The sequence below is a fragment of the Suricata suricatta genome, chromosome 3 (genome assembly GCF_006229205.1).
Source record: "Suricata suricatta isolate VVHF042 chromosome 3, meerkat_22Aug2017_6uvM2_HiC, whole genome shotgun sequence".
NCBI lineage: Eukaryota > Metazoa > Chordata > Mammalia > Carnivora > Herpestidae > Suricata > Suricata suricatta.
The window spans coordinates 143,347,679-143,371,278 of NC_043702.1; the positions used below are offsets into that span (position 1 = coordinate 143,347,679).

At 46.2% G+C, this 23,600-nt stretch overlaps 1 protein-coding gene and 1 long non-coding RNA gene across 4 annotated transcripts in view; one reads left to right on the forward strand and one right to left on the reverse strand.

The window, feature by feature from the left end:
• The window catches only part of LOC115288256, a 28,499-nt gene extending 8,210 nt beyond the window's left edge, over positions 1-20,289 (reverse strand). Inside the window, exons 1-2 of one of the 3 annotated variants that reach the window (XR_003906909.1) lie at positions 19,488-20,289; positions 19,131-19,307 (exon numbers count right to left, since the gene is read on the reverse strand). This is a non-coding gene — a long non-coding RNA (uncharacterized LOC115288256). The remainder of the gene's footprint in view (positions 1-19,130; positions 19,308-19,487) is intronic. The other 2 variants (XR_003906908.1, XR_003906907.1) reach the window with 2 other exon arrangements.
• On the forward strand, positions 18,105-22,602 carry IL10 (interleukin 10). Its single transcript, XM_029935395.1, has 5 exons — positions 18,105-18,354; positions 19,164-19,223; positions 19,482-19,634; positions 20,641-20,706; positions 21,769-22,602. The coding sequence occupies exons 1-5, from the start codon at positions 18,190-18,192 to the stop codon at positions 21,859-21,861; spliced, it is 537 nt and encodes a 178-aa protein (XP_029791255.1). The 5' UTR covers positions 18,105-18,189; the 3' UTR covers positions 21,862-22,602.
• The last annotated feature ends 998 nt before the right edge of the window (positions 22,603-23,600 follow it).

The window sequence follows — 23,600 nt, forward strand, 5'->3', positions numbered from 1 at the left end:
GGATAGTTTTTTGAGGAACCTCCACACTGGAAAACAGCTCTTTTTTAAAGTATTTTTTATTATTTTTATTTTTGAGAGAGAGGAAGAGAGACCAAGCAGGAGAGAGAGAGAGAGAGAGAGAGAGAGAGAGAACCCCAAGCAGGCTCCACACTGTCAGCACAGAGCCCAATGTAGGGCTCGAACTAACAAAACATGAGATCATGACCTGAGCTGAAAATCAAGTCAGCTTCTTAACCAACTGAGGCACCCAGGCGCCCCTTTGAAAACAGCTCTTAAAAAAGGGAAGGAACATGTATTTGCTGAGTCCCAAAGGGGCAATGAGAGCTATCATGTTTTGTCATTACCCAGTTTTCTCTAGAGTGACTCTGTCTGAGAGCATAAACTACTACTAACAAAATACAGCTCTTAATGTGACGGGGAGGGGGCCGAGCCATGCGCAGGTTAGCACCGGAGAAGGAAAAGATGACTTGAGGAATTCAGACCTGCCCCCAAGCTCAGGAATCCTCAGCCACGTTTATTCAGGAAGTGGGTAGGCGGTTGGCATGCTTGTATGTTATTTCCAGGGTGGACCACTTCTGCTCCACCCGAGGCTTCTCAGTAGCTTAGGACAAGGAGAAGACATCTCAAACCCAGCACTTGAAGTCACACTATTACCAACGTGGGGTAATTCCAGAGAAGTGAACATCTGCCCATGACGGGCACTATTCATCTGTCAGCTTGGGAAGGATTAGTGAGATGAGAAATCCAATCAGTCGGGAAAGGCCCAGAGCCTACCCCCACCCTGCCCTCAAATGCGCCCATGCATACTCCCTCACTCACACTCACACTCACACACACCCTGGGGTGGGGAGTCACTAATGCTCTAGTTTACCTATACACTCTATCTGCAACATAACCAGTGAAGACTCTAGAAGTTATCTTGAGAGGGTGGGAAATTGGAGTTATGACCTACTTTTTAGTATTCAGTTGACCAGTTACCTTTGAGAAAATGGGGTTTTTCCAGGGAGTGGGGAAGAGAGCATCTGGTAGGGGTAAAGCTGTGAATTAAGGAAACTGCACTGAGGCTTTAGGAGCCAGAGAGCCGGGTGCCCGGGCAGCTCAGTTGGTTGAGCAGCCAACTTCGGCTCAGGTCATGATCTTGCGGTTCGTGGGTTTGAACCCCGCATTGGATTCTGTGCTGACAGCTCAAAGCCTGGATCCTGCTTCTGATTCTGTGTCTCCCTCTCTCTGACCCCCTCACACTCTAGGTCTCTCTCTCTCTCTCTCTCTCTCTCTCTCTCTCAAAAATAAATAATAAAACATTTTTTAAAAGTTAAAAAAAAAAAAACAGAAGCCAGAAAGCTGATGAGAGGGCCCTGGAGGACTGAGCTTGGGGTGCAGGAAGAGATGGGGCTGGCCACAGTAGGTAGAGAACCAAACTCAAATCCTGGGGACCCTCTGGACTCAGCCAGCAGCAAGGCCCCTGGGAATTTTCCCAGCCTTGCCCCACTTATGAACAAATTGTGTTCACTAACTAGTTCTCTCTGTCCATTCCTACAGCCATCCCTGGAAACAATCTCCTTTTCAAAGAGGAAGTGGAAGAAGCCACTCTGGCCCTCTGATTGGAATCTGATTATTAGTGGACGTGAAAGGCATTGTTCATCCTTGATGCAGTGATGAGCGGATGAGATAGTAAATCTGAGCAGCCCCGGGAAAGCCCTGCTGTCCACAAATGCCTCACACACGCACACACTGCACAAGAGAAAACAACTTAACAAGAAGGAATGAAGAGCAACATCAAATGTCATCTATCAAGTCATCCTAAAGTTCTTGGAATTTGTGCTACGAAAAACCCCTATAAAATCCAAGGTCTTGTCTTGGGTTCTGCCTGCTCTGCCTTCAGGTTCCAGGCACATGCAAAGCAGATTCTGGGGGTGGTAAAACCCTAACGCCCTACCTGCACCTCCAGCTGCTTCTGCCCTAGCTGCTCTGGTCGTGTCGGGAAGGAGAGGGGGAGGGGAGATGAGGAGATGAGGTGTCAGAGGCCAGAGATGGGCTTGTAAACCCCCACACACCTGCCAGGGCCCTAAACCTGCGTCAGAGTCTGCACTATCAAAAGGAAAGAAAGCAAGTGTGCCACAACCAAATCACAGTAGCCAGAGTGGAAAATATAGCTTTGACACAGGTCGTTGGCTCTGGGGAAAATTCTGCCAATGAACCATATTGAGAGTCAACGTTATTTATCTTCTATCATTGCCAAGCGTGGGGAAATTTATCTCCTCTTGTTCTATTTGGGAAGTGGTGGGTATTTTCCTCTCATTACATGCCCCTCCATGCTACATGCAGAAAAAGGGGCTAAATATCAGCAGTGATAGAATCTCAGGGGGCTTGGGTTTCCTTCTGGAATGCTGAGAGGATGAAGCAGAGGACCACACCCTTACAGCACCTTTTTTTATTGAGAGATAACCGACGTTTTACATTAGTTTTAGGTGTAATGCCAAATTTTAACATTTTAAAAGTTATTGAAGCTGCATTGTTCATCTTCGAGTGGTGATATGAGCAAAGACATGAACTAATTAGCAAGAGACCAATGTTCTAACTCTGACTTTGCCTCTCAGGCAAGTTCTTTAAAGGCCCCAGAATTCAATTTCCTCATCGGTAAGAAGAGAGGGTTAATATGGAAATTACCTGAAAAATCAATTCCCTAATCCCTCCTAGCTCCAATATTATCTGGAGCTCTGGGTGCTCCCTGTAGCTAACAGCAGGCTTAGAGTAAAGCAGGACAGAGTTTTTGTTGAAGAAAATTTTCTGACCACCAGGATCACTAGACATTCCAGACTCTTTGCTGAAAGTCTTCAGGACAAAGCTTGGTGCCAGGTTGTGTAGTCATGTCTGGAAAGCAAGGACTTGAACCAGATGACTCTGGCTTCCAATTAAGAGATCTTCTAGGGCAGTGGGCATGGAGGAGGGCACTTGTTGGGATGAGTACTGGGTGTTGTATGGAAACCAACTTGACGATAAACTATATTTAAAACAAAAAAAATGGTATCTTCTATGTGTCCTATGTAGGAGCTAGACTGGGAAGATGAGCTACATGGACAACAGTCCTTTGGATTTGAACTGGACCATTTCTGATTTCTAAGGCTTCTTGGAATCTGGCAGTGGCTTCCTGGAAGATGCTTTTGGAGGGTGAGTTCTTGGCTGAAGCAATGGGTAGGGAGGACAAGTGGAGCTCCAAGTGAATGAAGTATAGAAGGAACGTAGAAAAGTAGTATAGCAGCTTCCAAGAAGGAAAGTTTAGTGAGCAGGTATGGCTACTTTGAGATAAGTCTTTCATTTAAGGGAAGCTATATGACAGTTTTTGAAAGGTCCAAGCCCAGGGGTCCAATATGGCACATGATAATAAATTAAAGAGTAATGAGGTAAACCAACTAAACTAAGTAGTGGTCAAATGTGGCTATTGGCAGAGGTCTGTGGGCTCTCAGCCTTGGATCAGGCAATATCAGGTCCATGGTGCACAGTAGGTCACGGTATGTGGCAGCAGACAGTTGGCATCAGTTATTCATAGAAGAGCTGCAGAGTCACATACATGCTCACCCACAAGCACACGCTCAGACTCACAACAGATCCCATTGCTTAAGCTCACCATCTCCTGATTGAGAAGATGAATAATAGATCTGCAGCCCAGTGTGTTTCCCCAGCCGTGTCACAGGAAGGAAGGTCCGCAGGCTCCCTGTAAGCCCTGGGCAGAGGGGGATTTTAGAAGGAAGCTTTCTGAAAAGCTCAGACTCTCATAGCTGGAATGCAGTTGGTAGGAAAGTGAGGCCTCACAGACCATACCACATGGAGCCGTGGGAGGGATGAATCCAGGGACAGCCTGTGTGGCTTTGGTGAGGAAGAAGAAATTCCTAGAGCCTCCTCCGGCTGCTGGTTCTGGGAAAAGCCACCTTCCTTGAGTCAAGGACAAACCACAAGGGAGCTCTTTCATGTCTTCAGCTATTTTGTTACCTATCCACCAGCCCCTTTGATTCTCTGCAAGGGAGAAAAAAAAAACCCTGAGGTGTCCCCTCCCCAACCCATTTCACAGAGAAAGAAACTGATGTTCACTGAAGTTGGAAGACCTCTGCAGTCACACAAAAGAAGGCAGGTCTCCTTTTGGAGGGGCATAGGTCTTTGCCATTTGAGACTCTTAAACCCATATGTTAGCCAAAATGAGGAAAATATTCCCACCAGTCTAGGCTATGTCTCCTCTATCCCTGGCATACCCGAAGCATGGGCCCAGGTTCCAAATACAAAATACACACATATACACACATGTGCATACACATGTGCATGCATACATACACACATGAGGGCTTATGCAGGGTGCCTCACAACTCTAGGTGGTGCAGACCAAGTATGGCCATGTATGATCATAAGCACTGGAGGAGTTTTTAAGTTTTATTTTTATTTATTTTGGGAGAGAGAGCATGTAAGAGGGGAAGGGACAGAGAGAGAGAGAGAGAGAGAGAGAGAGAGAGAGAGTGAGAGAGAGAATCCCAAGCAGGCTCCATGCTGTCAGTGCAGAGCACAATGAGGGGCTCGAACTCACAAACAGTAAGATCATAATCTGAAATCAGATGCTTAACCAACTGAGCCATCCAGGTGCCCCTGAAGAGAGGTTTTACAAATGAAAGAAAGTTTAGTGGGATGAGACTGGTAAAGAAAGGCTCAGAGAGGAGGCACACTGAGGGGCTATGCTGGATGGAAGGGGAGCAGGTGGGTATGGCCATTGCACATGAATAACAGAGCCTTGAGCCATGAATAACGGAGGCAGAGGAGTTGCAAGAGAGCAGGGTGTCTTCCAACAACAGGTGAGAGAGCCCTCTCTTTTGGGCCAAAGACCTTGTGCAGAAAAATCTACAGGAAAGAAGACTGCGAAGACCTTTGGGAGCGTGAATGCCAAGCTTGGAGGGCAGGATTCTGTCCTGAAGGTTCATGCAAATGGGAGTTTGGTGATGAAATGGGTGCATCAGAAAGATGAGCCTATGGCCTAGAGAACCCCAAGATGAATGCCTTCTGTTCTCTGGCGGGCTGGGGTTGAAGGGAACAATTCATGTAAAAAGTTAACATGGTTGTTTTTAGAATGATAATGCCAGTAACCACCAGCTAGAGCTGAATGTGAACCTGGCCTTTTACTCCGCCGGTGCGGGGAGGACATACTGGGGGCCAAGGGAGGGGTCAACATGAAGAAGTCGGCACGCCTCACCCCATTTCTGCAACTCTAGATCTCAGCTGCAGTGCCGGGGTAGCCTCAACCCCAGCTTTCCTGCCACTGTGGCCTAGACGGGGGTAGCCTCTGGCTCTATGTGGCCTCTTGTGTGCAACCCGGGCCCTCCTCCTCACCCCCAGTTTACTCGAAAGCCCTTTGATTTTACATGAAATGAAACAAAACCCCCAGCTGTGGTTAGAGTGACCAGAAGCTCCCAGGTCCTGTTGCCCCCATCAGATGCCTCCACCCGGGGCCCTGCCTCATTATTCGCCTGCAGCCCCCACCCACACAGGAAGGGTTCGGCGAGGAGACCAACTCTTCCTCTACTTTGGATGTTCAACATCATTTCAGGAGGCCCAGAAGGGAAAGCGAAATTGTGGTAGCATCAACAGTCATAGCTGTTCTGATAGCAGTGGCCCTGTCATGTGGTAACGTAGCAGTCAGTACTGGAAACAGTGGATTTGGCCAGGCACGAGTCACAGAGTCCTCATTATGCCAGGCACTGTGACAAGCATCTCCTCATATTCTTCTCACAGCTGGGAGACGGCTATTACTTCGGCAGATCTGATTGGGTCTCCTTGGTGGAAGTATATGTGGGCTTCTGGATGCCCATGACAGTGCTCCATCAAAGCCAGCTGGCCGGGGACACTCCACTAGAGATGTTCTGTTATCCCAGTCCTTCCTCATTTTGGGCCCAAGCCCCACCCACATCCCCTTCCCTGACACACAGTAGAACCTTGCGGCTCCCTTGATCAGGTACACACTTGTTCACTTCAGGGCACATAGCTTATATATGGCTTATGCACAGATGCTTGCATCACTTTTTTGGAACCTGGAACACTCCATCCTGGAACGATGCCTTCACAGGAACTCATTGTATAACGCTGACTGGTCAGAGCCTGTGAGGCAACTGGGTTATTCTATAGAAATAGCATCAATCTCGGTTCAGGTTTTTGGGAGCTGGGGTCTACAAGATTAACAAAAGATAGTCTCTTCTTTTTTAATTGAAGTAAAATTGACCTACAATGCTCTAATAGTTCATGGTTACTGCATAGTGATTTGACATTTGTGCACCCTGAGAAAAGGTCACCACGTTACATCTAATTCTCATCTGTAGCCATAAAGGCTAATACAATATGACTGACCATATGACCCACTATATGTGCTTTATATCTCTATGACTTATTTATTTTATAACTGGAAGTTTGTACCTTTTTGCCCCCTTCACCCATTTCACCAGCCTCCCCCCTTCCCCCCACCTGCATCTCTGGCAGTCGCCAGTGTGTTCTCTGTATCTACCAACTTGGGTTTTGGGGGTTTTGTTTTTATCTTGTGGGGCTTTTGGGATTCCACATATAAGCGAGATCATATGGCGTTTGCTTTTCTCCATCTGATTTATTTCACGTAGCATAATATCCTCAACGTCCATTCATGTTGTCACAAATGGCAAGATTTCATTTTTTAAAGTATTAATAATACATATACCACATTTTCTTCATCCATTCATCAATGGACACTGGATACTTAGTCTATGTCCTTATCTTGGCTATCATAAATAATGCTGCAATGAACATGGGGGTGTAGATATCTTTTCAAATTAGTTTTGTTTTCTTCAGATAAATACCCAAAAACAGAATTGCTGGGTCACATGGTAGTTCTATTTTTAGTTTTTTGAGGAACCTCCATACTGTCCTCCATGGTGGCTGCACCAGTTTGCATTCCTACCAACAGTGCAGGAGGGTTCCCTTTTTTCCACATCCTCACCGACACTTGTTATTTCTTGTCTTTTTGATGGTAACTATTTTGAGAGGTAGGAAGTGATAGCTCATGGTGGTTTTGATTTGCATTTCCTTGATGATCGGTGATGCAGAGCATCTTTTCATGTGCCTCTTGGCCACCTAAGGAAGATTTCTTTCTCTTACTGCACATTTGACCAGTCTTAGTCAACATTCAGGTCACCTCCTATCACACTGTACTCTGTCTCCCTGGGACTCCTCTCTGGGAGGTATTCATCCACTTTCCCCTCTGAGAGGACCCTCTGTTGAAACCCCTGCTTTCTGCCCTGCTTGACCAAGAGCTCCTCGATGACCTGCTCTTCTTTCCACCTGTCCCAAATCACCACCCAGCCCTACACAGAACTCAGCCTCTGGGGTGAACACCTAATGGACTCCTGCTTTATCTTCCATAGCTTCTCCCCTACCTCTGAATCTGATCCACTATTTGCCCTTTCTTATTTTCCCCATGGGACATACCTGAGGGGCTGAGGGACTCCACTCATTGCCCCAAAGCCTGTGGAAGCCAGCAGCCACCCCACCCTAGGACTGAGGCAGGACTCTGAGCTTCGTTGTGCTCTGCCATGGAATCCAACACCACATGGCCACCTCCACCAGGAAGACCTATTACCTGACACTCATGGCGTGAGCCACCAACAACAGGAACACTTCCTCCCCAGCACTGGCCTGCCTTGCAGCAGATACCAAAATAACACAAACATTTTAAGGCAAGGTGCAAATAATTTCTTGAGAATGTGAAGGCCCTTCTGAAAGAGATGTGAAGTGATCTCGCAGGCTTTCCAGTAATATTCTTTCTTCCCAGAGACAGTCAATGTGAAAATCTACTTCCTGAGGGTGATCACCTCCCTCGCACACCCCCGCCACCCCCCAGACCATGCTCTTGAGGAAAAGGCAGCATCTTGTCATCTGGTTTCCACTGCGCTCAGCAGACCTGACTCACAATGAAACTGCAGCTTCAAGCACGCTGGGGGCCAGGATTGCGAGAAGGAAATACAGGTGAACACACGCAAAAGTCGCCTGAAGAAAAGGTTTTGTTTCTGTTACAGAATGATGCTTCCAGGGCTGGGTAGAAGCTGTGAACCAGAAGAAGGGGGGCCTGGCATGGGGCTGACTCATGGATTTGGCATATCTGCATCAGAAGCACGTGTGATGGCTAGCTCCTGCCAGTAAGGATTGGGGGGGGAGGGAGGAGTACCACAAAATGCTAGGATGTTAGGTTTGGAAAGGACCTTAGAAAAACAACTCTGTCAACCCCCCAACTTATTGATGCAGAAAGCAAGGCTAAGGGATGGAAAGGGATTAGTCTGGGATCTCATGGTGGAGGCCCAGGGCTGGCTGTCATTTTCCTGGACACCTGGGTCACAGCTCTTTCTACAATGGGGTGCACATTTGTGTATCGTCCTCAAAATGTTGGGGTGGAGACCCTGTCCTGTTCTGAGGCATCAGGTTCACAAAGAAAGACATCCAGCTCTAACAGCTATGCATGTCCATGGAAAAGCATCAAAAACCACAGCTCAGAGGTGCCAATTACCCGTTCTGTGCCAGGCACTCACAAAGCACTTGTGTCCACACACTCTTTCACTCAGTCTTTACAACAACCGTGCAATGCCAGTCACCATCTCTAGTCATAGATACTATAGCACTACAAAGTTCAGCAACTTGCCCGAGGTCACACCACTGGTAAGAGGCAGAGGTGGGTGGCAACGTTAGCTTGACTCTAGGACCCACACACGTAACCGACCACACTTGACTGCAAAGACCAACTCAAAGGCAGGGCATATCGTGTGGTTTCCAGTAACCGACCACTCGGATCCAGGGGCGTGGGAGTGGCAAATTGAGGAAAATGGGTGTTTTGCTGCCAAAGATCCAGCCTTTACTGTCAAAGGAGGTATAAGGTCTCCCACTTAAGAGAGGCTTGTGAGCACAATCCCTAGCCAATCAGGGATTCTTGAAGCCAATCAGTCAACTATTTGATACCAATTTATATCCAAACCCCTGCTTGAGAATCCTGACTTTACTACCAGGAACAAACTGAGATCACCCAAAAGCCAAGGCACAAACAGATTCTCTTAACTTTTTTAAAGAACAAAATATAATTTTTTAAAGTATTGATATAATTGCAAAAGCATTGATACATCAAAAGTATCAGAACCTTGTTGGACTTCCTTAAGTATATTGTATAGTTTAGTGATACGTTATTTTGAACTTTTTTTTAAAAAGCTTATTCATTTATTTTGACAGTGAGAGAGAAAGCAAGTAGAGGAGGCAGAGAGAGAGAAGGAAAGAGAGAGAATCCCAAGCAGGCTCATGGATAAGCACAGAACCTGGCATGGGGCTCAAACTCATGAACTGTGAGATCATGACCTGAGTCAAAATCAAAAGCGAGGATGCTTAACCAACTGAGCCCCTCAGACACCCCTATTTTGAACTGTTTTTGAAGGTTGAAGTATATTAGGGCTTTGGGAGTTCTCAGTCCAGCTCTGTAAAATTCTCCTTCCATTCCTTCTATAAAGAGTCTCCCAGAGTCAGATGGGCAACTAGGAATCAAGGTTTAATTTGATCCCACAGTTCCTAAAAGAATGCACACCTTGTTAAAGTGATTTCTCAGTTAATCAGATCAGGAAGACCTCAGCAACTCTTGACTTTGCATGGGATGGAGAAGAATGTGAAAGCAAAGTGTATTGTTTTGGGTGGATAAATCCTGGCCACCAGACTGGAAAATATCTGATGGTATTTTCAGTTTGTTCTGAAAACTGAGAAAGCACAAGGCTAACCAAAGAGAAAGCAGAGAGAGCAAGAGAGAGAACTAAAAGTGGAAGTGGAAAGTAGAACCCCAAATAAGCCACAGTAGAGTCCCTCTAATAGCCCAGTGGCCCCTGACCACGCCCAGCTCCGACGACCTGGGCCTTGGTCTGGGGCCCCTTGGAGAAGGGGATTTACGGTAATAGGTAAGGCACTGCAAATCAGCCCCAAAACTCCCATAACTTCTGACTTGAAACCACAACCCCCACGTGTGAGGCACTTCAGCTTCCATGACATATGCCGATGGTCACAGGAGCTGTGACAATGCAGGACCACACTGGCTATTTGGAAACTCTGAATAAAGAAGAAAGCAATGAGGAGGTGGGCTTCTCCCTCTCCATCCAGGCCCAGTGTCCTGTTGCTATGTCCTCCCCTCCCCCACACGCCTTCCTCCAAGGCAAAACTTTGATCATCCTCCTCCCACTCATCCTCAGCCAGAGATTTTTGTTGAACACTTAAGCAAGTGGTTCTCAAAGGAGGGGAAGGTCCAAGGACCCCTGGGGGGTGCTCCCCTTTCCAACTGTATATCTATGAGGCTGGATTTTCTTCATATGCTCCAAGCTAAAGCAATAGATTGCAACCAATTGAATGTAAAAGCGGATGTAAGAATACAAGTTCTTCTATTAAGACAGATATTTCAAAAGATTTGGAACAAATGTCAGACAGTGTCCCTCTTCTCACTAAAGGTGTTCTGACTTGGGAAATATAGTTATTTTCCATAAAAATATGTTATTTATATTAACATATAAATTTTTATTATGACTTGGAAAACTCATAAATAGGTATTTTTAATATCTCAGTTTTAGTTACCAACACAATAAATATTGATGGATAGAATCCACATCAGTAAAAGCTCTTTGGGTTTTGCAGTAGTTTTTAGGAAAGTAAAAGGGTCCTGAATCCAAACAGCTTGAGAACAGCTGACTTAGGGAAACTGGGACCACAGTGGACACTGTGGCCCCCTTCAACTCCTTTCCCCAGGGAGTTTATGACCTAAGGCTTCATGTAAATGACACAATTACAGCAGAAGTGGTGTGAATCCAAGATGGGGGAAGCATCTGAGTCTTCACACATGGTATAGAGTTGTGCATCTAAAGCACACATCAAAATATGTGGAGTGTGATTGAGGATTTAGAGTCAGGGGTACGTTTTGGAGATAAAGACCAGTATAGGCAAGATGAAGGGAAACACTCAATCCTCTGCTCTCTTGAATAAGGTTTCTGGAGAGAGATGGTGCTCAAGGGGTTCCTTGGTGGAAGGACATGTCAACCTATGCCTCTTAGCACAATTGCTGTCATGTCTCAGATAAGATACAGTAAGAATTCTGTCTTCTGGCTACAAATATCCTAAGACTTCAAGTATTTCCCTATATTTAAGCAACCCTCGCCTCCATCTCTAGTTCCCAAGCACAGAGCTACATACCTGAAGAGCACATAATAGAGTCACAATTGGTTTGTAAAGGGAAACTTATTTCCATGACTTTCAACTTCTCATCATTGCAACTACACACACTGATCCCATCTTAGCACCCTCTAGTGTTGGTGCTGGCCATGAAAATTTGGAGTGATTTAGTACTCTTCAGAGTCAAGGAATTAGGTGCTCATTTGAGAAGAAGAATGGAAAGAGAATTGAGGTCAGATTCTACCTTTGCCATTAACTATTTCGAGCACCTGGGAAAGCCACTTTCTTCTCGGGGCCTCAGTTTGCCCATTCGTAAAATGAGAGGTATAATGGCTAAGGGCTTTCTTCTGATACTCTATGACATAGGACATTTTTAACACTTCAAGAATCATGGGGGATTTGGTTAACACCTGCCTGGATGAGTATTGACTAGTAATGAGATTGATTTTTAAAAATGGAAAAGCTAAATGGGAATAAGCATATAGTTTGTGAATGGAACTATTTCCTCTACTTTCTGTGAGACAAAGGTAGACAGTTATAGCTACAAAAAGTTTAGGAAACACATACTTAGTCATTCAACAAATATTTAGCAAGAACCTTGTATGTGTCCATTGTGCTAAGTACTAGGCAATGGTGATCAAACAATGGTGATCAAAAACAGACAGGAGCCCTGCCCCATGGAGGACAGTCCAATGGCAAGTATGGAGCTCAACAAATAGCCAAAGGCCACATGGATAATTATGAACTGCCATATGTACTAGAAAGGAAAGGAGCAAGGTGTTCTGAGAAGATATACCCAGAAGATCCAACTGAAAATAAGTTAAAACTCATCTGATGAAGTAATAACTGAAGGATGAAGGGAAGGGGGCGAACAATCCAGAAAGGGGAAACTACATGTGCAAAGCTCTGCAATAGGAGAGAAAGCATGGACTATTTGAAAACAAAAAACAAAAAGAGTAAAGTCAATGAAGCAGAAGGGCAGAGACAGTGGGGAGTGATGAAAGTCAAGACGGAAGGAGAGTCAGATGATACGTCATAGACGTTGTGAAGAATACAGGTCTTTATTTTTACCAAGAAAGAAAGTGTGGGAAGCCATTGAAGGGTGTACGCAGAAGGAGAATTCATGACCAGATTGCTATTTGCAAATAATCACTCTGCCTACAAAGTGGAGAACTGTTTGGAGAATGGACATTGGAATTTTAGGCATTTATTTTAGAGCCCAGGAGAGATAAGATGGTAGTCTGAATCAGACAGCTGTTGCTGATGATGATGAAAATGGAGAAAAGTAAGCAGACAGAAGATGTTTATGAAGAAAAATTGTGAGCACCTAGTAATAGATTGGTCATGACTTGGCAAGGGATGGGGGGAACCAGCAAGTTATTTTTAGGTTTACAGCTTGTATGTTGGGTTAGAGGGTCATGTCACTCACTGTATTAGGGAACACAAGATGAAGGGGAGGGCAGAGAAAGAAGATGACTTCAGTCTCATATACAGAATCAACTATGCAAATTGGGGGCCCAGTGAAAAGTGAAGACATGGGGCCACTAGTTCAATAATTACTAAGTATCTCAAGGCAGTAATAGCAGAGCAAGAACCCTTCTAAGTATGGGACTCTGTACAACTACACAGTTATTCTACTGCTAATAACTACATTAGTACTCTATTAACGACACCAGTTGTTCTGGGTAGTCATATAAACAGATCAGAAACAGCTGTGTGCTCTGGGGGGCAAAGGCTCCAACACCTGGTGTCCTGGCCCATGTACACCGAATTTCTCATGTGAGAAGTTACAGATCACAGTGTCTGTCCCCTAAGGAAAATCCAAATTGCTTGATCTGGTGCCCCAGTTGCACAAAGGGGAATTCCACGTTGGCTGTCCAAAGATCAGCCCTTCCGCTGTGGTTTGCAGCGTCTGTGGGCCATGTTCCTAGGACGGGCACTCAATACAGTTTGCATAACCCCTGCTTGATTTGCTGTAGGGGCCGGCCCCTACTCAGGTTCCTTTGAAACTTCTAATCCACCTGGTCCATATTCTGCCCCCAGCCACAAGGTCAATGTCAGAGAAGCCCAGCAGAGGACAGTGCCACAGAGCCTGGTCCTCTGAGGCTGTCACCCAGCCACACTTGGGGTTGTGCTGTCAGCCTCTGTGCTGTTGACCAGGCCTGTTGCGGCATAGCAGCTGAGGAAGCTTCTGTCCAGGATGCTAAGGAAGGTTATTCAAGGGAATACTAGAAGTTTCAAGCGGGGAAAGCATTGTACATACTACATGTCCCAAATAAGAAGAAACGAAACTCCCATTTTCAGCCTTAAAATAATACTACTAATGGGTGAGTAGAAACCAAGCCCCAACGGTATTCTTCATCAGGATAGTCGTTAGTCTGTCTTGAGCGAGTACCATCCCCTCTTCTCTGCCTGTATCATTGACCTGCCCGCTCTTTCCTGAGTGGCTCTGGTTGCCAGGCAAGCTAGTTGAACCCTGAGTCCAGCAAGACTACATTCTTAGCCTTCCATTTGTGGCTCTAGTGAAGGCCCACAAGACTGTTGTAGAATTTTGACAAGATGCAAAGCAACAGTGCCAGGAAGGCTTCCATTTTGCTGAATAGGAGGGTAGCTCAAAGGTGATTCCTTATGAGTTCTTGTGCTCTTGGATGGGACCTCAAGATCTATTTACACAGCACACAATACACACACACACACACACACACACACACACATTAGCAGTGCTTGTCTGCCTGGACGCCTCTGCAGCTAAAGTGATGAAACGCACTGAGGGGAGCTTTCTGGAAAGATTGTTAGGATCTTCTGGGCTTACATGCCTTTTGCCCTATGGACTTTATCTACATTCCTTTTCCCTGACATCTTGCAACAACAGAGAGGAGAGCAGGAAGGTAAGAAGAAGCAGGTTCTAGGTGATGTGGGTGCTGAACCAGCCCCAGACTGCCTGCCTCTGACTTCATGTTAGTGAAACCAAAAAATAATATCCTTTTCTTTTTTAAGCCATGATTAATCAGATTTTATTTCATTTGCAACTGAATACAGAAATTCGGGAATATTCTGGAAGAGGAGTGGAAATGGGGAACTATTTCTTCTCCCAATGTTCCTCTGATTCTCCCAGAGAGTCCCCACTGGGAGAAGTCCTTTAAACTCAATTTAATAAACTCAGTGGACCCCTGCTATGCATCTGGACTTGAGGGAAGATTGGACTCAGGCCATTTGCCCTCATGGAGCTCACAGTGGTCAGTGGCATTTGGGTCCTCATGAACTCCACAGAACCAAATGGTGTCCAGACTGACACCCCATCATTCATAGTGGTCTGCTCTCTTACTTTCTCCCTACATGGGCTCTTCCCAAACTACTAAAACTCAAACTGAAACTCCTAAACATGCAGACTGTTGACCTTTATGTCTCAATGTGACTGTGAGTTTGAGACTTTTCCCAATGGATCCTAATGAGTTTTCAAATGAACAGATGTCTTCACAGCCTTGAGAAATAGAATGATGCCTGTTTTTTTTTTAATGTTTGTTTGTTTATAAAGAGACAGAGCACAAGTAAGAGAGGGGCAGAAAGAAAAACACAGAATCCAAAGCAGGCCCCAGGCTCCAAGGTGTCAGCACAGAGCCTGATGTGGGGCTTGAACTCCCAAATCACTAGATCATGACCTGAGCCAAAGCCCGACACTCAACCAACTGAGCTACCCAGTTGCCCCAAATGATGTCTATTTTTATTGTTCTTGTTGTTTTGCCAATATAAAAACGGGGACTCTTAACTTGTCCCAAAATATTCATCTCCATTTTCTCCTATCAGCTTGACATCAATCGTATATATTGACAGAAAATACATTGGTATCTCCATTTGTTAATTAAGGAATTGCATCCAAAAACTTGCCATGGTTGCCCCCAATCATTTAGATTCTGAAGTTTTCAGGTGAGAGAGGACAATGATTTGATATCAGTAGGGGGAAGATCAACTATTCAAAAAATGGCTTGAGATCATTGATCACATGTTCCAAAACAAATAAAGAAGTCAGAGCCTAAACCTAACCCTACCTAATAAATTACAGATTAAAGAAATAGATTTCAGCTCTGGTCATGATCTCACAGTTCGTGAGTTCGAGCCCTACATCTGGTTCTGTGCTGACAGCGTGGAGCCTGCTTGGAATTCTGTCTTCTTCTCTCTCTGCCCCTCCCCTGCTCGTCCTCTCTGTCTCTGTCTGTCTGCGTCTCTCTCTCTCTCGTTCTCTCAAAATAAGTAAATAAAAATTTTAAAAAAAGAAAGTAAGAAATGGCTTTGCTTAGCTTCCTGCCGCCTGCTATCCTGTGCATGTGTGTATGTGTATGAGTGTATGTACATTTGTGTGTGTGTGTGTATGTGTGTGTGTGTATCTCTATAAGAAGAAAGTGTGAGAGCTGCTGGCCTGCCTCTCTAGTTGCTTCCCTATCCCTCTGAGTGCCCAAACCAGCCTCCTGCACGTTACTTCCTCCAGCCCTGCCACAGGCTCATCATGTACCAGATCTGCTCTGCCCATCCCAACACAGAAAAGAGAAAGCTGTATGGCCAGGGGCCTTCTTCCATGGACCAGACCTTGTGCGTGGCAGCAGGTACACAAAGGATGATTAAAAAAACGTCCTACTTCATGGAGCTCCTGGCTGACTGGGGGTGGGGGGATGGGGTGCACAGAGATGACAGCAGAGTCAGTGTGTAGGTTTAGTAGTAGAGGAAATCACATGGCATGGGGCAAACAAAGGAAGGCGGGGACTATGCTGCCTGGGTCAGGGAGAGGGGTCTCATAGCCTTGCCTGGGGTTTGAATCCTCTGACCTGACTCCTCCACCATGCTGCATCAGCTTCCAGAACACCCAGCTCAGAGAGGCCATCAGCTCTATGGGCTAAAGCATGCACAGCCCAAAAACCCAGGAGACAAGAGTGAAGAAGTGTAGGAGGGGATGAAAACTCAGCTCCTCACCTCTTCTCTGCTTCCTGGCAACAAAATCCAGTACTCCTAAACCCGATATAAATCAGCAGGGGCAAAAATTCCTGCATGAGCTCCACCCTTTTTTCTAAAGGAGTCATTTCTCCCTTCATGATTCTTAGGCTTTTGCACTGACACTCCTCAAAGTGTTGGAAGGAGAGGCCACAGCCCCCTGATCCTGACCCACAAGGTAATCCACAGGTTGGGCCTGGACCCCCTCATTTCTTTCCCTTGGACTCACTCCAGACTGGCCTGGCCCCAGTATGTCTGCCCCATTTGCTTTGGCACAGTGACCTTCTCCACTGGGGAAGACTCAGGGGGTGTCCCAGGTGACATCTGAGGCGTCCCAAGTGCTGATGCAGGAGGGCAGAGAAATGACAGAAACGCTAGAGATAACCGATATCTGAATGCACCTGTTACTCCCCCAAACCCCTCTCATGTGAAGCCCAAAGGGCCCTGATGGTCAGGAGGGCAATTACTGCTGCCGCCTTGGGACAGAAGGAATACAGACATAGGGAAGCCAAGTGACTTTCCCTGGTTTTAAAGAGTGACAGAACCAGGGAAGAGCCCAGACCTCCTGCCCACCAAGGTCTGTGGTCTTCCTCATTCCTGTCTTCACTGGGGAGGTGGGAAAAGTCCCTGGAGAAGGAGAAGGTAAAGGCATATCAAAGGACCCCGAGAGACTCTCCAGATACCCGAAGAAGCGATGTCACTATCCCTCTTCTTCCCTTATTAGAGGTAGAGCAACCTTCCTCACTACATCTGGCCACCCTTCCTGCTCACCTTCAAAAATCCACACGTGCAAGTCCAAGACAAGATGGCTAAGACTTCTTTGGAAGGCAGGGCAAGGGATAGTAAGAGAAAGGAAAGGGGCCAGCTTTCAAGGAATCCTGACTTAATTTCCTTGTTATTTCTACCTTCATTCCCTCTCCCCACTTCCATCTTTCAAGCTTAAGTCTCCAACCACAGAAGCTCACAATTAAAAAGAAAAAAAACCAACCTAAAGGATTCTCTAATCCAACCTTTTCATTACACAGTGTAGAGTGAGAACGTGGCCTTGGTGTCAAGCAGGACTGAATACAAAGTGACTCTCACTTAGCCCCCGTGTAATCTTGTGCAGTGTACTTAACATCTCTGTGCCTCCGTTTGCTCACTATGAAATGAAGACTGATAATGGTCCCATTGACTGGCAGGTGCCAAGATATCAGTAAGTATGGACTACTCTTGCTAACTTCCCCCAAGCATGGGGACCACCAAGGAGGTAGAGACATGGATCTGAGACTTGAAATGAACTCAGGGCTGGAGAAGGAGCTTGGAGCACATCCCATGGCTCTGCTAGTCTTGTGGGAAGCTGACTTCCATGAGGGGACTTCTTGGAAATAAAATGAAAGAAACAGAGAGAATTTTGAGGATATTTAGATCACCCTGGTTCTCACTTGGGGAAACTGAGGCTCTTTCCAATTCAGCAAAGAACAGTCTTGGGCATTCAACTCAGGTTGAGGAGGGGATCCAATTATTTCTCAATTCCAGTGCATTCTGGAATGGCCAATTTGTTCACGTCACTGTGACCTAGGAACACGCGAATGGAACCCACAACTGTGGGCCTCTATGCACACAACAGCTGTTCACCCCAGGAAATCAACTTCTTTTTTTATTAAGAAAAGCTGGAAAGTTATTTTAAAGCAGAGAGAGAGGTAGCTCATCCTAAAAATAGCTGTAATGCAAAAGCTCATTGTTCAACAATCCTTTTTGCTTACGATGCAAAAAAAAAAAAAAATTAACAACTTTAAGTTCAGCGAATGCAAAGTTGGAGAGGTCGAGGGAAGGGAGGGGCTGTTTGCCAGGAAATCTGTGACTGTGGCTTTTTATGAATGGGGAGACCTCACCGAACTCACAATATAAAAGGAGGACGCAGTAGGTGAAGGTCTACACACCAGGGGTTTGCTCTTGCAACACCAAACCACAAGGCCAACTCTCCGAAGGCAGAGCTTCACCATGCCCAGCCCAGCACTTCTGTGTTTCCTGATCTTCCTGGCCGGGGCAGGAGCCAACCGACACCAGAGCACCCTATCTGAGGACAGCTGCACCCACTTCTCAGCCGGCCTGCCCCACATGCTCCGGGAGCTCCGAGCTGCCTTCGGCAAGGTGAAGACTTTCTTTGTGAGTATGAATGCCTTGCTGTGCTTCCTTCCTTACTGGGATCACCCCAAGTAGGCATTCTGCCAGAGCTCTAAGAACCCTCTTTCTTGTTCACCTCCATCCCCAACACCCATTTCCCTCAAACTTAAATTCTTCAAGAGTCCCAGGTCAAGCCATAGGTTCAGTGAGTTAAGCTAAGTCCAGATAATGCGACAAATGTGCAGAAAAAGCCACCTAACAGGCAAAGGCACTATGACTCCTATGCTAGGAAACATGGAAGAAATTACAAAGGGTCAGACTGAAGATGAAGATGTCCTCCATATCTTTCGACAGGGAAACATAAACGGCCTCAGCTGAATGGGCTTCCAGAACCTGGAAAAGCCTAAGGGTTTGGGAAAGTGCCATACAGCGGGGAAACCTGCATTAGGAGATCTTCCCATCTCCAGATGGCGTTCAAAGTTGCAGCTGGATGTCCACAGCAGGGAGGGAGAAAAAGCCAGCAGGGAGGGAGAAAAAGCAAAGAGCACTGAAAGGGTGTGTGGGCGTGGGTGGCCGCTTTGAACCCGATCCAGCCCTGCAGAAAGGAGACCAGTACCAAGTCAAGCTTCTGCCTTGGCTTCAAAACCTAGCAGAATTTTATAACTAACTTGATCCTGAGGAAAAGGACCAGATTTAACTAATTGTTCCAACCCTGTTGAATGTCCTGCTTTGAAAATCTCCTTTCCTGCACTGATTCAAACTCAGAAGGTCTATAAATAAGAGGGCATCAGATAGACATTTCAGTTATTTCCTCAAACCTCAGGCTCATTCTCCTTTTGCTCTTCTTGCAGCAAACGAAGGACCAGCTGCACAGCATGTTGTTGACTAGATCCTTGCTGGAGGACTTTAAGGTGAGAGCTCTGGTGGGTATGTGGGAGGGGAGCGTGCAGCGTGACTCAGAGACGGGAGGCCGGGAGCTGGGTCTGCTTCCTTTGCTTTGAAAAGGAGAAGTGGAAAGATCTTAACTCAGCACACAGCCGAAGGGCTGCCCTTGGGGGAGGTGGCTGGTTAAGAAAGGTCCCTGGGTACCAAGCTGTCCCCTCAAGCTGAGGCAGCAGCTCTACCTCCCAAGTCACCAACCACTCACTCCCCCCGCCCCCCACCCTTAGGGTTACCTGGGTTGCCAAGCCTTGTCTGAGATGATCCAGTTTTACTTGGAGGAGGTGATGCCCCAGGCAGAGAACCACGACCCAGACATCAAACAGCACGTGAACTCCCTGGGAGAGAAGCTGAAGACCCTGAGGCTGAGGCTGCGGCGCTGCGTGAGTGCAGATCAGGTCTTCCCCTGGCTCAGCTGGCTCTTCTCACACCCAGAGACGTGGAGACAGATTGGCAGGAGGACTCTCCGAAGGCGAGAGAGTTCTATCTCTTGCTCATTTCTTTCTGAGCAGGCAGTGGGGGAGGCTGCTAGGCATTTACATGTTTGCAAACAGCTTTCCTGTTATTTGTGAGTCATTTGTGGGTTATTAACTATTCTCCTCTCTCTTTATGAGAGGGGCCTAGAGCTTCAGTCTGGGTTCCCCTCTCCCTTTGGATCTAGACCCTGAGCCCAGCAAAACGGGCCAGGAAGCAGAGTTCCGTGGAGAAGAAACTCCACCTACCTCTTGCTCTCTACCTTTGGAAAGCAGAGCCCGTAAGTGGGGCCCAACTGACAGGACTTTCCCTGGCATTTTAGAAGGCCCAGGTGACTACTCACCTCCAGGCTAGTGTCTGTGAATAATTCCCCAGGATAAAAATTTCTCCAACTGAAATGATACTTTTACCACTGGTTTCCTCTGTTCTCTCCCTGATAATTGGGGAAATGGTTGCTCTCCGTCTGTAGGACAGGACTATGCAAAGGTTTGGGTCAGCATGACTAAGATCACATCTCTAGTCCTCGGAGGACTTAGAAATGGTCCTTGGCGACTGGAACTGAAGAAGAGGGACAGGACAGGGAAGCAGGAAAGGACAGAATGGCTGGCTCAGCACTTGTCAGCACTGTGGTGTTCAGAGAGGAAGCTCCAAGCTCCAGCTCCTGGGTTTTCATGCAAGCTTTGCAAAGAACTGAGAGGCCCCCGGAGAAACGCTTTTCATCCTGGGCTCCCTGGGCTGGTTCTTCTCTGTCTAGTAGGCCAGGGTGAGGGAGGGCTCAGTTCTCCCAGGAGCTGTGGAGGTTAGGTATCCAAGATGAGTCTGGCCCCTTCTTGGTGCTTCCAGCTTGTCCTCCAAGTGCCATAGACACAAGAGCTGGGAGCCGGTGGCATTCACACTTTCTCTTTTCCTCCACAGCATCGATTTCTACCCTGTGAAAACAAGAGCAAGGTGGTGGAGCAGGTGAAGAGCACCTTTAATAAAGTAAGTGGATGGTGGGAGAAACGATTTGGGGAACGTGACCTCTACCCACTCCCCAGTTGGCAGGTGCTAAGCAGGCCCGTCCTTCTCTCAAAGGGGGTGTGGGAACCCCACAGATGGTGTGACCTCCCCAGCCAGTGAGGAGCTGCCGCCTTGGTTATATTTGTTTTCTGTGAAGTATCTTTGGGGGTTTCTAAATGACTGCTCCCCACCTTTGCAGGCCTGTGGGTTGAGCCAGCCAGCCAGCCCGTGAACGCAGCGAGCTAGATGCTGGGGAGAGTGATGAAGGAAACAGAAAGTAGCTTGTGTTGGGAATCTAGACTAAAGCCACACGTGCAGGAAACCAACACATGAATGTGCACACACAAACACACCCAGGGGTTCGGCCTAGACTCCCAAAAACTCAGAGCAGGAAGTAGAATTCTCATTGGTTTAGAGTTGGTCTATACTCACTTCCCAGCTGCCGTTCACACCTGCCAAGGTGCCTGAGAATGTCAGCTCTCAGATCAAATGGGGTTTCACGCTTCCAACTGTCTGTGAACTTCTCAGCCCCACTAACCAGAAGCCGTGTGGTCTCGTCCTCTTTGTGGGCTGGAGACAGACACTGGGCAGCATCAGGGGGCATAAGCCCCCTGATAATAGGCCAGAGGAGTAGGCCAGGGCCTGCTCAATGCAATGGAGGGAGAGCATGAACATAAAAGGGCTCTCTTCTCTCTTCTTACTGTCTTGCTTTCAAAGTTGTTCCTCTAACATCTTTTCTCCCAATTTGGAATAAGTGTCATGTGAGCACATGACCTTTAAAATTGTTGAAAAGGCATCATTTTGTAGCCTGTGCTCTATGAAGTGAGTGTTCCTCTTGCTCCTCGCTAGCCGTGGTTTAGAACAACATGTACCCTTTCCTAAGGCACCAAGAGTACCCTCAGGCTCCTAGGGTCTGTCCTTCACCTCCCAACACATGGGAGCAAGTGCATCTCCTGGGCCCCAGAGTCATGCCCATCCAAGCCAGGTACTCATTTACTCACTCAGATGGAGCTTGCACTAAATGTTTTTTATCTCCCTACACAGCTCCAAGAGAAAGGTGTCTACAAAGCCATGGGTGAGTTTGACATCTTCATCAACTACATAGAAGCTTACATGACATTGAAGATGAAAATCTGAAACATGCTGGAGAACAGAACATCCAGGATGGCAGCTCTTCTGGGCTTTAGGACATAAATTGGAGATCTACAAAAATCCCATCCAGGGATGTGGGAGAGCTAATCAGCTCCTTGGAAAACCCTGTCATACCTCTCTCTTAGAATATTTATTACCTTTGATACCTCAACCCATTAGTATTTATTTACTGAGCTTCTCTGTGAACTATTTAGAAAGAAGCCCAATATTTTAATTTTTTTCAATATTTATTTTTTCACCTGTGTGTAAGCTGTTTTTGTAGGGTGATACCCTATGATATTTGAGTATTTTAAGAGAAACTGTAACTTATATAAGTTAAACAATGTTTCTTGGGGGGGCCTACTGATGCTTCCATTTCAAGTCTAACCATACTTCATAGCTGTTGAGCTATTTTTCCTGACCTCCCTATAATTTCTCTGGGCCTGGGGCTCCTAGAGTGTTGTAAAAACTCTTACCTTCTTAGGAGGAGAAACTAGGGAGCCCCTTTGATAATTAATATTCCAGTGGCTCAGAGATTCTCTTGACCTCTTTCTTCAACCACTTCATTCTTGAAAGCTGTGTCCTTCCTTGTTATTTATAACAACATAAAGTTGGTTCTAATAGAACTCAGTTTTAACTAGAAGCAATTCAATTCCTCTGGGAATGTTACATTGTTTGTCTGTCTTCATAGCAGATTTTAATTTTTAATAAATAAATGAGTCTTATTAAAAGTATTTTATGGCGTGAGTTGACTTCTGTTTGACTAGAATCATTTCCTTAGTGTTTCCAAGATGGAAGAGAGTAGGTAAATGAATTCTGCATTTCAGGTAAAGAAAGCCAACTACACTCTTCCATAGAGAAGGCAAGTTCCAAATCTGATCAGAGGAAAAAAGAATTTTCACTTCCAAAGGAAATAACAAAGACCTCCATAGTCTTCCTACAAGCTCAGTCCTTTAAGAAATTATCCTTAAATTCTTTTTTTTTAATCCTTAAATTCTTAACGATCATGCTGATTTTCAAGGCTAAGGATGAGGTTCTGTAGATATCAATATTAGAAAGATAGACAGAGGACTTTTTTCTGTTTTGTCTTTGTTTTCTGGGGGTTTGTTTGGCTTGGTTTGCGTTCGGGATGGGTTTTTGTTCTGCTTTGTTTTTGCTTCTTTAAGCCCCAAAGATCTGGGTGAATGAATACTAATTTACCAGGGTTGTTGTGAAAATTCAGATAAAGAGCTAACATGGCTCCTGACTCTAAGAATGGTCCCTATACACATTTGATTGTTACTGGTATTCAAAGACTCACCAAATACCCCTTGAGCTGAGATCAGAGGCCCACCCAACCGAGTAGAATATCAACTGATTAGTCCACTGGATAGAATACCCAAGGATTCAAGCTGCTGCAGAACCTTCTCTTCCCTCCTTAAGTTACCAGACAAATGTGAGGTAGACTTTTGACTGCGGTCTATTGGGAGGGGCATGGTAGCTGGGGAAGCCCTACTCAAGGCCCCGTGACTTGGAGGAGAGAGAGGGAAACAATGGTCTGAGTAAACACTGATCACCCTCACACTCTGCCCAGGCGCTCCTGGTCCGGGGGAGGATAGGGGCCAACTGACTGTGGTCGGTTTTTCAGTAAGACCTGACTCACTTTAGTTAAAGTAACCATAAAAGGAAGTGGGAAGCATCAAAGCTAAAATTCTGAGATGAAAGGTTAAGAATGGAGGCTAGCTGAAGACCACGAGAGAGGAGTG

Excerpts from the sequence above, each read along its gene's own strand:
- IL10 (XM_029935395.1), top strand. The coding sequence starts at position 18,190 with ATGCCCAGCCCAGCACTTCTGTGTTTCCTGATCTTCCTGGCCGGGGCA. Across the intron at positions 18,355-19,163 it reads GCAAGGTGAAGACTTTCTTT|CAAACGAAGGACCAGCTGCA; the intron begins GTGAGTATGAAT and ends CTCTTCTTGCAG. Across the intron at positions 19,224-19,481 it reads CCTTGCTGGAGGACTTTAAG|GGTTACCTGGGTTGCCAAGC; the intron begins GTGAGAGCTCTG and ends CCCCACCCTTAG.